The 13304-nt window shown below is 36.1% G+C and overlaps 2 protein-coding genes across 11 annotated transcripts; one reads left to right on the top strand and one right to left on the bottom strand.

Moving 5' to 3' along the window:
- The first annotated feature begins 3734 nt into the window (after positions 1-3734).
- LOC113734175 (uncharacterized) lies at positions 3735-11437 on the top strand. 9 transcript variants are annotated; one of them, XM_072081867.1, is made up of 19 exons: positions 3747-4280; positions 5901-6140; positions 6260-6319; positions 6414-6477; positions 6557-6686; positions 6780-6924; positions 7581-7820; positions 7899-7983; positions 8322-8424; positions 8650-8775; positions 8845-8958; positions 9236-9354; positions 9497-9584; positions 9688-9780; positions 9898-9987; positions 10128-10247; positions 10389-10480; positions 10883-10937; positions 11134-11437. In XM_072081867.1, the coding sequence occupies exons 1-19, from the start codon at positions 4082-4084 to the stop codon at positions 11215-11217; spliced, it is 2247 nt and encodes a 748-aa protein (XP_071937968.1). In that variant the 5' UTR covers positions 3747-4081; the 3' UTR covers positions 11218-11437. The 9 variants fall into 9 exon arrangements, with proteins under 9 accessions (XP_027116346.1, XP_071937968.1, XP_071937970.1 ...); XM_072081866.1 differs by having other exon boundaries at positions 3748-4280; positions 10880-10937; XM_072081865.1 differs by having other exon boundaries at positions 3748-4280; positions 11128-11437.
- A 445-nt stretch (positions 11438-11882) lies between these two features.
- LOC113734176 (early light-induced protein 2, chloroplastic-like) lies at positions 11883-12982 on the bottom strand. Of its 2 annotated transcripts, none has more exons than XM_027260552.2 (3): positions 12663-12982; positions 12489-12572; positions 11883-12330 (listed from the first exon to the last, which is right to left on the bottom strand). In XM_027260552.2, the coding sequence occupies exons 1-3, from the start codon at positions 12807-12809 to the stop codon at positions 11986-11988; spliced, it is 576 nt and encodes a 191-aa protein (XP_027116353.1). In that variant the 5' UTR covers positions 12810-12982; the 3' UTR covers positions 11883-11985. The 2 variants fall into 2 exon arrangements, with proteins under 2 accessions (XP_027116353.1, XP_027116352.1); XM_027260551.2 differs by having other exon boundaries at positions 12489-12575.
- Between the last annotated feature and the right edge of the window lie 322 nt (positions 12983-13304).

Genomic DNA, 13304 nt, shown 5'->3' on the forward strand with positions numbered 1-13304 from the left:
TCAGAACCCTACCTATTCATCAAGGCGTGAAATCTCAATTTTATCCTCAATTCAATTCATCAGCTCAATCAACGGAGGACTACCATCAATCAGCCAATCACAGCACGCCACGTCAGCAATTGGGTTCAATTGGAGGGATTGGCATTCACACATTTACTATATATGTTAATAAGTTGCATCCACGTCTATTTGCAGACGGCTTCGGCTTGGCTGGTCTTGCCCGCACTCAATTGAGTTCGATACTACTCGAGAAGAAAGCAAGATGAGAGAGGCTCAAACCATCAGCTGTGGATGTTGATTATTGTCTAATAAGTCCAATAAATTATACGTTATATTTTTGGTTCAAGAGAGACTCTTAAGAAAACTTGACGAGTTCGAGAAATTGCTTAAGAACGTTTTGATAATGTTAATCCTTGTCGAACCCCTAGCATGTACTAGTCTCTTGTCTGTAGTGTTATTGGACCCGAATCGGACCGATCGGTCTGATCAATCTGACCGTGAACCAGTTTTCTTTTTGAATTCATTTGTAACATAAAATCACATTGATAAAAAGTTAGTTAAAACCATCAAAATCGATTAAATCAATTATCCGATTCGACTGATTGATTCGATTCTCAAACTTTTATTTCTTGTTTTCCCCAATATAATTTAAATTACCTAAATTGTAAAATTTTGATTCATTAATAGGAATAAGAAAACGCCACCACTTAAGTTAAACACCACAATCACTCGTTTCCCTAAATGATTTCTAAATCAAGAAATTTTCATCTCTATAATCTTATCAAAGTAGTATCGGTGATTCTAATTTGCATTAATTTATTTTAATTTAGTTTTTTCAAGTAGTTTTGGAGAATGGACATGTGTTTAGTTGTGAATTTACATTTTTATATATAATTTTTAGGTGAATATTTGATTGCATGTCTAATATTTTTGGAACATTTTGTATGGTTGTCTGAATATAACCAAAAACTTAATTTCAATATTTCTCAAACTTATAATACAAAATAATTACAATATCATGTTGCCATCAGCGGATTTTTGAGAATGGTCTGATTGATCCAAGTAGTTGACCCATGACCCAATAGTTTAATTAAGTCATTATTTGGTCCGAATTTAACAACATTGCTGGCATGCTTTCCAACTCCAACATAAGAAGGTGTTCAGTACAAAATTAGAGCCATACACAAAATTGGCATAGGATTGTGCGTCAAATGGAATCATTAACTCACAGCGAAAACATTTATAGCTAGTTTGGGAGTTAGGGATAGAAAAGAAAAGAAGAGAAAGGTTAACTTATGAGATAAAAGAAAGGATAAGAAAAGAAGAGATGAGATTTTAATATTATTTGGGAGTTCATGAAATAAAGGATATGAATTTGAACACATTGGTCAATAAAAATCTCATTCGATATCTTTTCAAGGATGGAATGAGCAATTTCAAAATTTTTTGTAGGCTTTCTGCAACTTTCCTTTGCTTTCTACCCGATTTGGGATGAATTTTTTTTAACTGTAGCTGGTCTCTATTTCCTTCCAAATCAGTTGTTTTCTTTTCTTTTCTATTTCACTAAAACTCCCAAACGTTGAAAACATTTAACTTTCTCTTCCCTTCTTTTTTTTTTTCCTGCTCAAATCTTATCTCCCAAACTAGCTATTAGGCATGGAATAATTCCCAATCACGATCATACGGAGGTTCATGCTGCAGTTTTAAAACATTCAGTTTTTACCTTAATTACGGGAAATGAAGGAAATTTTTGTACTGTACTACATGAAGTATTCTGTTAGTCCTAACATAGGTCTACATGGACTATACTCTATACTTCATTGGCCTTACGAGCCCGTTTGGATTGTCATTTTCTGAAAAATTTTTATATAAAAATATATTATAATAATTTGATGTGTGTGGGATAAAAATGTGATAAAAAATATGTTTATAAAAAATGTAAAAAATTTTTTGAAGAAAAATGGCAATCCAAGTTTTTGGAATCAGTCAAGTCTAAGCATGACTTTTAAGTTATATATATATGAAAAAAAAAAAAAAAAAAACTCTTGGCATGCCTTTGCGGGTTCAACGTTGACTTCACATACGGAGTGTTTTGCACGTCTCAAAAGGAGAGTGGGTTTTCTGCAACCTTCAAATGCTGATGAAATATGAGAAGGACCGCCACGTAGACTCCTCGCCGACAAAAACAATATGCGCAACAAAACCCTACTCCATCAGTTTTATGCAAACTTCGATACATAGACTGACGAAATTGTCCTTTTATAAAATTTATCATCCAGTATGCAAATCAATTTTTTTTCTTCATGCTGTTTTAAATGAAAAAAATAACCTTGCATTTTTTGTCCTATGAGAAGGCTTAGGCCTTGTCTAGATTGCACTTTTTTAGGGAAAATTTTTTATTTTTTTTATAAATATATTTTTCAGTCATTCTTTTCTTTTATATATATATATCAAATATTCTCTATAAAAAATTTTAAAAATAGCAATTCAAACAAAACTTTCATTAACGTTAAGAATATTAAAAATGGTTGCTTTTCTCAACTATCCCACTCTAGCAAATAAAATTGTTTTTGTCCTTGGACAAAATAATACGAGTTTTAAAGTGCACATTTGGTTAATTTTTGCTGTAATCACTTCTTTTCCACTTTTAAGTTAATGATGAAATGTCTTATTCTTCTCTTTGTGGTTAACAAATTGAACTATTTTATTCAACAATACATGGGGTGAACAAAATGCCTAAATATTAACTAATAAAACAAAGACAGATAGAACTAGAATAAAGAGAACAATGATGTAATTGTCATACATGATTTTATTGGTTTACAAGTAACAATAAAGAGAATAAAATTGAAAATTTATGTATAAAATCTAAGCTTGAAAACTCTCCAAAAAAAAAAGTTACAAAATATTCTAAAGAATTATTACACCTTTGCCTATTGTTCTTTTCTTCTAAATTGTTCTAATTATTATATGTAAGTTCAATTAATACCTCCTCCTGTTTACACTCATGGCATAGCCACAAAAATCAACCTAAAACCAAAATTAATTAAAAAATATAATGCCAACATCCCAATGTCAACTAGGGTTGTAAACGAACCGAGTCGCTCGCAATCCGCTCGAATCAAAGGATCGAATTCGAGTCGAGTTTGAGCTGGCGAAATCGAAATCGAGCTCGAGTTTGAGTTAAAAATATTAAGCTTGTTAACTCGAGAGTTCGAGTATATATACATATATTATTTTTTATTTTAATAGTAAAATTACATATATATTCATAATATTTTATTATTTATTAAAAAATATAATTATTTGTTATTTTTATTAGATTTATTTCTAGAAACTCGAGCTAACGAGCTGCTCACGAGTCAGAAATTCGAGCTACATTAAGAGCTGATAATTCGAGTTGCTTGCGAGTCAAAAATCGAGCTACAGCTCGCGAGCCTAACTTTTCCTTGGTTGAGTCGAACTCGAATTCGAACTCAAGTCCACCTGTTATTAAGTTGAGGTAGACTCGATAAGTCCAAAATTTGATTCGGCTCAGCTCGTTTGCCCCTATCAACCAAGGACTAAGGACGGAAGAGAGAAAAGGAAAGAAGATGGGCAATTTGGTACTGTGAAACTACACCATACGTGTCATCCATGTATTGTACTCCAGTTTACACCCTCCACAGCATCAACTTACATCATCCTCAATCCTCATCATCCCCAATCTTCGTCATCTCATCTCATCACATCAGCATAGAGTTACGAAATACTCATAATAATAATAATAATAATTCATATTTTTCTCCCAAATTTGAGAAGTCATCTCTCCAAACTCTCTTCTAAACCTTCTTCTTTAAGTTCTCTCTCTATTTCTTTCTCTCTAATTAATGACTCTGATCAGATCCAAACATTTGCTATTACGACTTTCCCCCAATTTCCATTCCCATTCCCATTTCTCCCTCAAAATTCACATTTTAATCACAAAATCAGCACTAAAAATCTATTGATATATTATACATATAGATATCTGTACATACAGTTCTATCTGTATATATTTCAATTTGTGTGTGTGAGAGAGAGAGAGCAGTAGAAAAGAGCAATGGGAGGAGTTCCTTCGACACCGCGGTGGGGCGGTGCGGCGGAGATGAGACCGGCGGAAACGGCGGAGTACCTGATTGGAGCATTGGTTGGAGAGAAGTCGTATCCGCTTGCCTCTGATTACTGGCAGAAGCTTCTCGAGTCTCCTCTCCATCTCCGTTGGCCTGCTCATCGTGTTCTTCAAGCTTCTCAACTCTTCGGTTAGTTTAAAGCTCAAGTTCTCTCTCTTTCGTTATTATGTTTTATTATTATTTTAGTTTTTCTTTATTCCTTAATTTGATTCTGATTGATTTAGCTTCATAGCTGCATTGTGAAATTTAGGTTGGAGAACTGTAACAAACCAGTTTCTATTTTGTTCAAGTGTTTAAATTATGCAATTTTGCTAAGTTTTGTGCCTTAATCGTAGTTTTGAAGTTCCTGTTAACTAGTTTCATGCTTACTTTAGTTTAGGGTGCTTTAAAATCCAATTTTTATGGATTTCTGCTATAGGATTACCACAAAAAATGTTGATTGAGGGATAATTGCGTGCATTTTTAACTAAGCTAGTATTTGAAGATGTTTTGCTTGGGAACAAGCATTGATGTATGGTAGTATTAGGTTGATGGGTGCTGCAAATTATGCATGTGAAGAAATATTTGATAGGTTAGCGTGTTATGGCTTGAAGACTAATTATCGTATGTGTTCTTCAGTAATTAATTGTGCTATTTCAGGGGGACACGTGGAGGTAATGTACGTTCTTGAGTAATGCTTAGTGCTCTTATGCTATTACACGTGGCAATGGAAATGATCGGTATACTTATCTATACAGTGCTTGTTGAGGGTAACATGGTATGGGATAGAGTTTCTAGTTGAAGAGAGTTTTGAAGGATTATATTGTATGTATGACGACTTATGCCACTTTTAGAACCTTGTGCGTCTCCATATACATCATGCTGCATTCACATTATTTTGAATGCCATAAATGCATGTGGTTAGTTTTACTTGGAGGTGTAAAATGTGGAAAGTGTTGCCAACGTTGTTTAGCTGTGCCTCTTTAAAACCTTTTGGATGTTTTCTGAAGTTAAAGAGCTACTTGCATTGGCCTATTTGGTAGTGCCTAATCAGATTGTGGTTGTTTCTAGCTGGGCTGCATGTTTAGTAACTTTTAGATAAGGCACTTTTTGTACGACATTCACTAAAATAACTTATGAATGGCATTTATTAACAATCAGAGACCTGAGCAAATATCATCTTCCGTCTTTGCTAACATCAAGGATTGTTTTATATCGCTAGGCCATTGTCATTTGATGCTGCAGCTGTTATGTTAACCAACTTGATGTTAGTTTAGGAAATTCTGCAAGCTGTCATACATTAATTGATTTTCCAGTGTGCCTGCCTTTGGTAACTAATTATGCATTTGGTCTCCAAGTTTTTAGTAAACTAACTGAAAATGATAGTTTATTCTTGGACCTTAATCAACTTCTGAGCCATTTATTTTGCTTGCTTTTTCCCATCTTGCCCCACCCAAAGAAAGGAACAAACAAAATTGATGATGAGGGCTCTGTGATCTCTATCCCTAATTATGTGGCTTTCAAAGGAAGATTTACGAACTTTCCTATTTCTCGATGTTGTTTAAGATACATTTAAAATCATTAAACTAGCTTGCGTGAAAGGTAAGAAGAGGACTGAGTGATATAATTTTTGGCTAATGAAGGAATTTCAGTTTTACATCTGGTTTGAATCTGTTTTGAGTGAGGTGGCCCATCATCTTTAACTTTTATTTTGCTGTGATAGTTTTGCTGATCGGCAATCTTTGTCTGAGCTTCTGTTGATTTCTGCAGCTCAGAACAACTGTAAAACAAGACACCTTGCCAAGATTTTAGTCCACCTAGCATGGTGTTTGCAAGAATGTGTGTCTGCTTCTGGTGTGCCCTCAGCAGCTCTTGTTAGAGCTCTTAATGCATTATACATCTCCTCTGTGTTCCTGAAGTACTTCATTGAGAATGCCAAAAGTGACCACTTTGAAGAATTGCACCTATCTCTAGATGAAAATGAGGCCAAACCAACTAGCTTCTCAAAAGGTGATCCATTTGTGCCATTTTGTTCTTATTTTGATTGTGACTATTACTTATATTTTGTGCCTTTAGTTGATCCACCTTCCCTACTCTCCTGTCTGACAATCCAACCCTTTTTTCTAAAGGAGGAGGTCCAGGTAGATTCCAAGTGAAGATAGTTTATGGAATTTTGTTGGCAGAAAATTGTACATTTTCTTAATTAGGAACTCTACAAAGATATATTTTCCTAGTAAAGCCTTTCTCATCACTGGTTCTTATTTCGTCTTACTTTTGAAGCAGATCAAACTATTGAACAGCTGGTCATGCATAGTGTGCTTAGTTTTCTAGGAAAAGTAGATGTAAGGTATGTTGGTAATAATTCACTAATATCTTTTTTCCAAGATGATAGTATTATAGTGCTAACTAATACCTGTTTCCAACAGCACCAATACATATCTTCTACACCATGAACTTCTTAACTTCATGCTCATTGCAATGTCAACCCAACTTCTTAGTGGACCTTCACCAGGTCCAGATGATAGCCACCCTTTAATTGATGCTATGATGGTTCAGGTAACTGGGAGAAAGGTTGCTTTTTGGCTTGATTTGTCTCATAAGTCTGTTATTATTCCCTTTGTTTTCTATTGATATTTCTCTTCCATGCAGGAAAGCTCTTTCGTTAGTTTGGTAGTCTCTAAGCTACTTCTAAATTACATCAGACGACCTAACTTCCCCATTGATAGTTCATCTTACAGCATATTCTCAGAAGTAAATCAGACTGGTGTGCTACAGAGAGTTGGCTCTGCAGCTGGTATATGAAAATTTCTCTTTCTTGCAAAATTAACACTAGTCATCACTTTCTCCATTTGTCTTTGTTTTTTTTGCTCAAAATTTCTAAAAGAAAATAAAGAGAGCTGCTAGCTCCTCTCTTAAACATGAATAATTGGTAGAAGATAACATGTACTTATTCTGATTTATTGCCTAAACACAAAGTGTTTCCAAACACACATCTCTAGGTGCAAATCCCCCTACTTGTATATCTCGCAATGCATCCAGTTTCCATCAAGGTGGTTGTTGCCTCCTTGTACTTCAAATAACCAATATGTGGTGTATAACGATCTATCTAGTTGATTCATCATCAGATTTCAGATGTTGTTAAAGTTTGAATAGAGAGTTTCCTTGTCACAAGTTTTCTTTTATATACTACTCTATAAGAGAATTTTTTAAAATGGCATGTGTTTAAGCTATTATCTTGTTTCATAAGCAAATCTATTACCCTTTTTTGGGTTAAGGTTTTCTAATGATATCTGGTGGATGTTTAAGAAAAATATTTCGAAACTTGAGCTTTGATATGTATGATTTGACATCCTCTTTTGAGGTTTAGCATGTAACCTCTGTGTTTTATATACTACAGTATTTAAATTGATTTTCCTAGCACTCGATAAAACAACTTGTTGTGGCTTGCAGCAAATTTTGTGCTATTGCCGTTTAATCTCTTTGTTGGTTCAACTGGAGAAGCTACAAGAAGTCCTTTGGCAGAGAATAGTCTTAATGTTCTACTTATCCTTATCCATTATCGGAAATGTATTGAAACGGATTATGTGAAAGATAGAGGTGATCACAGCTCAGAACCTCTCCCAAAGGAAGACGCATGTTTTTCTGAAAACCCTTACTGCAAGGCCTTAGAAAATGCTCAGGATATTGAATGTAAGCCTTCCCTCTAGTTGTCCTTTGAATGCTGTCTTATGTTTGTATGATTTTGCATTTCTCATCTTCTGCCTGCAGTTGATCGCCTGGACGTTGAGGGGAATGTTCAAAATGGTCCTCTTGTGAGATTGCCTTTTGCTTCTCTCTTTGATACTCTTGGCCTGTAAGTATGAATTATTTCTTCTCAGCATGGAACTGCATTATTTCCACAAAGTTATGTCTTGCATAATGTTCTAATTGGGAAGCTTATGAAAAATTAGATTTGGCTCTGAGATGCTGAAACAATGACTAGGTTTCTGGCATAATATTGGGCGTCGTTGGTAACTTTACTTTTTTTACAGTACCTTTATATGTAAATGGCTGGTGAACCTCTGTTTTGAAGTTTCAGAAAGTATGAATTTGCTCTTCTTCTATATATTTACACCAAAGTTTCCAAGTCACAGTTTAATTAGGTTTGATAGTTTTTTTTTTCAGAAACTTAAAATAGCTGTATCTCTTCAGGTATTTGGCTGATGAAAGATCTATCCTCCTACTTTACTCAATGGTGCAAGGGAACTCAGCTTTTCTAGAATATGTTTTGGTGCGAACAGACCTCGATACCTTGGTACGGAGTCTATCATTTTTTCTGCTTGAAATTTTGAAGTTGAGGTGATATGAGAGAAAATATATACCGAAAGAAAGTCATTACTTAAAGGAAACAGTATATGACAAAAATATAGGGGGAAAAAAAGCCTAGCTTTAAACAATCTGGCTTCAGAGTAGTACAGCATATGATATACTATGTCAAAGAGCTTTATCTGTTGAATTCGTCTTCCTAATGAATCAACAGTTGATGCCCATGCTGGAAACGCTTTATAATGCATCAAGGAGGACATCAAATCAAATTTACATGGTGCTGATCATCCTTCTTATACTTAGTCAGGATTCCTCTTTCAATGCCAGTATTCATAAACTGGTGAGTATTGCCTCTCTGAGCTTGGAACCAGTGTGAAGGTAAGGTATTGATTTACTAATCGCCTTGCAGATGCTGCCTAATGTTCCGTGGTATCAAGAACGGCTCCTCCATCAAACATCTCTTGGTTCTCTTATGGTCATAATCCTCATCAGGACTGTGAAATACAACTTATCTAAGCTCCGGGTATGATTTGAGGCATCTTTAATGGACACACTCTTCTTCCTGCTTCTGAGTTCCACTATATTCACCGGTGATGGATCGTTAAATGGACGTGTCATAGGGCCATTTTTTTATCACTGGAAGAATTGAATGCCATGTAGGGAATTTTAGATGGCTATTACGTTTGAGAAAGATGAGATTAGCTTAATTGTAATCTGTAATTGTTTCCTGTATTCTATACGGATATTTCATTTTAACCAACTATATGCTGCCATCATTTTTTATGGATATTGTGAAGCAGGATGTTTATCTCCACACAAATTGTCTTGCAACTCTGGCAAATATGGCACCCCATGTTCATCGGCTGAGTGCTTATGCATCACAGCGGTTGGTCAGCCTTTTTGATATGCTTGCACGAAAGTATTCTCTCGCTTCGCTTCGCTTTCTTTTGAATTTATAACTGTTATCTAAATGATTATTCTGCATTCTTGGTTCCATGCCTTAACCTTTCAGTTGGAATTCTGTCTCTTATTGGCGATTTCAAAATTGAAACAATGTCTAGGTACAATAAATTAGCAGAAATGTCGAATAACAAGATGCATATGCCTAATGGTGAATCAAAAGAAGAAGACAACCTTCCAGAAGATACGGTATTGCAGTTCATGGCCTTAATGCTTTACAACTAATCTCTGTTTGCATACTGTTTGTATGTATATTGTACAAACAAACTTATTCTTATTTGTATTACTGCAGACTGCAGAACTACATATTTATACTGACTTCTTAAGAATTGTTCTGGAAATATTGAATGCAATCCTGACGTACACTCTGCCGCGGAATCCTGAGGTATTTTTGTTTAGCTTTTCTCTGATCTGTAAAGTTGTTCTTACTATTTCTGTTCATGTGGATACAAGTAATACTTCTTAATTGTTGCATTTTTCAATGCCTGTTTCCATCTTGTAGGTTGTTTATGCAATCATGCACAGGCAGGAGGTCTTTCAACCTTTCAGGAATCATCCCCGTTTTAACGAGCTGCTTGAAAACATATTCACAGTATGTGCCTTGGCTATTAAAATAGTCTTAGCTCGTATTTTTGGCTGGATCAATTTGAGTTTATGATGATAATGGATGTTTAAGATCTCTATACTTCAGCTGCACTTTGACATCGTACTTGCACACATTTTGTTTTGTAGGTTTTGGACTTCTTCAATAGTCGAATGGATGCTCAAAAAATGGATGGTGAATGGTCAGTGGAGAAAGTACTTCAGGTTATAGTCATCAATTGCCGATCCTGGAGGGGTGAAGGCATGAAGGTGTGAAACATATGCTTGTCTTACTGCTTAATCCATTATAATACTTTTTATTACTGTACTTGAATGCGTCCATCCATCACTTAGATTATTTCTTAATTCTTATGAATTCTAGTTTAATGCTGAACTCTTTCTCTTGAATAGATGTTTACACAGTTACGTTTTACATATGAACAAGAGAGTCATCCTGAAGAGTTCTTCATTCCATATGTGTGGCAGCTAGTTTTGTCCTGCAGGTAAGCATTTGCTCCTTGCTATCATTGTTCTCTCGAGAAGTTTTTCAATGGACTGCAACGTAGTGGAGCACTTGTAGAATGTAGCATCCTCTTTAACCCTACCACCTGAGGGAACTGCCCCCTTCCTATAAGGGAGAAAAAGGACTGAATGAGAAGGACGGAAGATTGTTTAATGTCTAATTATGTGAATTGCATTTGTTTTTAAGAACATAGTGAATTCATTATGCTTCATTCTGTCAAATTTTGATTTGTGGTGCTTATCTATTAGTTGTTAGCTTGCCGTTGAGTAGATTGAATTGAACAACAGTCTGGTAGTATATAATAGTCCGTTCAATTTTTTTTTTTTAAACTCAAACGACCTGCATCAGTCAACTGATTCCGCTCTTACCTCTTTTGCAGCAGTTTCAGTTTTAATCCCAACAGCATAAATTTGTTTCCAGTTGACCTGCCACTGGAAGTGAGTATTTTATGTTTGTTTACTTTTGGCTGTTGGGCATTGAAATGTCAAATTTTAATTGTTGACTCTGAATTTAGTAGACGAAATTGAACTGAAATGTGCGTGCTGATTGCTTAAGTTTTTTCTTCCAGACTTTATGTTGTATTCCTTGTTTTGGTGTTTGATATCAAATCTTGATTTTGTCGGCCAGAAACAGGATAGCTTTGTGGGAGAGGACGGTCAAAAGCTTCAAAGCGGTGGGCTTAATGGTCTCGAACAGCAGGTGGACGTATTAGCCTGATAGATCTATCCATCGTTAGAAAACCATGTTTGTGTAAATAGATACAGGCGATATGGTAAATGTATTCTTGTCATTCTTTTTTGTTTATATAACCGAAGAGTGTAGAAAGCCTTCCCTTGATGGGCAAGTTCTCTTGCCCCTGAGCCATCACCATTGTAATGAATATAAGAGTTGCGGCTCAAATTTGGTTGCATAATATAGTGACAACGCTCTTTTCTCAGTTTTGGCAAAATTGCATGTGTATGATTGAACATCCCACCGTCCCCCTGCCCCCAAAACCCACAAAAACACACCACACACAAAACCCCCAAAAAAAAAACCCCAAAAACAATAAACCCAACCTAAGAAATTAAAATAAAAAAGAAAATTGAGAGGAGGAGTTGCTTAGTTTCTAAATGTCAATATATAAGCTTTATCCATTGTAGAAGTTGTGGCAAGAGAGAGCTTTCGTGTGATGGGAGCACTCTTTATTGTTATTGAGTTAAAGGGCTTGTGTTAAATAATTAAATTGAACGGATTCTGCACAGGAACATTTTCTGAGGTGCGTAAGCATGTTCTGATTACGTGGTGGTGTCTACTGCTCTTTCTTTCTTCTTCCGTCACTAATGTGCTTTAGGAGCTTGTGCTTGAATATTAATAACACAGATGAATATTAATAACACAGATGAATTTCAAATTCTGAATTTACTTTATTCCGAAGTATATTCTCCCAAATTCCATAGAGACAGATGCTCCGCTATAATATAATGCTGAGCCATGATTATCTTTCTACACAAGGGCACCTCCTTTGAGATATTCAGTGAACGCAAGAGCTATGAGGCCTAACATAGCAAATCTGCCATTCCACAGCTCAGCATCTGAATTCATGAATCCCCCACCCTCTGCTTCAGCCCTGACCCCTCTAAAAAGAGGGATCAAGGAAGCTATAGACAGCAAGACACTAGTCCCAATGAACCATTGCAGCCCACCATCATTGATCTGAGTGAACAGATCCTGACCCCTGCCCAGCTCTACACCTATAGCTGCAACAAACCCTATCATGGCAAGCCGGCCATTTATCCTCTCTGGTCCAGGCCCGCTGAACGCAAGAACGTCTTCAAATTTGGTGCTGACCTGATGCAAAGTGAAGATTCGTTAGTATCCTCCTATATATATATATATATATATATATATATATGCATTTCGTTCAATTTATGTCACAAAATGTAATCTATAATAGATATCCTTAGATGCAATTTATTTCAAGAAAAAACTTGATCTTAGCTCGCAACCTTTGGTTTTGGGGCAGGATTAGGCTGGGCAACATTTGGCTGGGTTGGCTGAGGAGCTGCGCCTGCTGTCTCTTTATCATTTTCCTGCTACATCAAAGGAAGCAGCAGATCAGCACTTAATTCTCAAAAAAAAAAGAAAAAGAAAAGGAAATTGGAAAGATTCTAGAGACTGACTTCAGCCATGCTTCTGACTCTGAAGTTGGCCCTCTTTGGCAGATGAAGCCCACAGCTTAATTGAACAACTTGGTTTAGCCCCCTTCGGCTGGAGACTCCGGCAACTGGGCTACCGAGAAAAGATTGCATGGCAACCGAAGCAGCCATAGTATCCCCACTCTTCTATTTGCAAGCGCTAGAAATCAAAACAATCTGGCTTTGATTGCAGATTGGTATCTAACAGCAATCAGAAGCTCCAAAGACAGTAAAGGAGGCGATGAAAAATGGTTTCAGCAGTTACAAATTTAGCTGACTAATCCTATGATTCCTGAGACAATAAGTTTCGACGGGTGTCGATCTTTATAATGCATGGGGGCAGCTAAAGGCGAGAAAGGTGGTGGATAGTTTTGGATCCACGTAGTAAGATGTGGGCCTTTAAAGGTACTGGAGTCACGTGGGTGCATATGGTCCTGTAAGTACATATTGGAGCGGGCAACAGCAACGCTATGACCATAAGTTTCAATTGCTATGCAGGCTTGGCAAATGAGGCCAATATTGGTCTAGGTAGTCTCTACTCTAGGGCTTTCTAGAGTAAACGCCGAACCTTCTAGAGTAAACGTGAATCTTCACGCTCCAAAATCTTTCCCATTCAAAACTGGTGGT

The sequence above is a fragment of the Coffea arabica genome, chromosome 3c (assembly GCF_036785885.1).
Source record: "Coffea arabica cultivar ET-39 chromosome 3c, Coffea Arabica ET-39 HiFi, whole genome shotgun sequence".
In the NCBI taxonomy this organism is placed as follows: domain Eukaryota; kingdom Viridiplantae; phylum Streptophyta; class Magnoliopsida; order Gentianales; family Rubiaceae; genus Coffea; species Coffea arabica.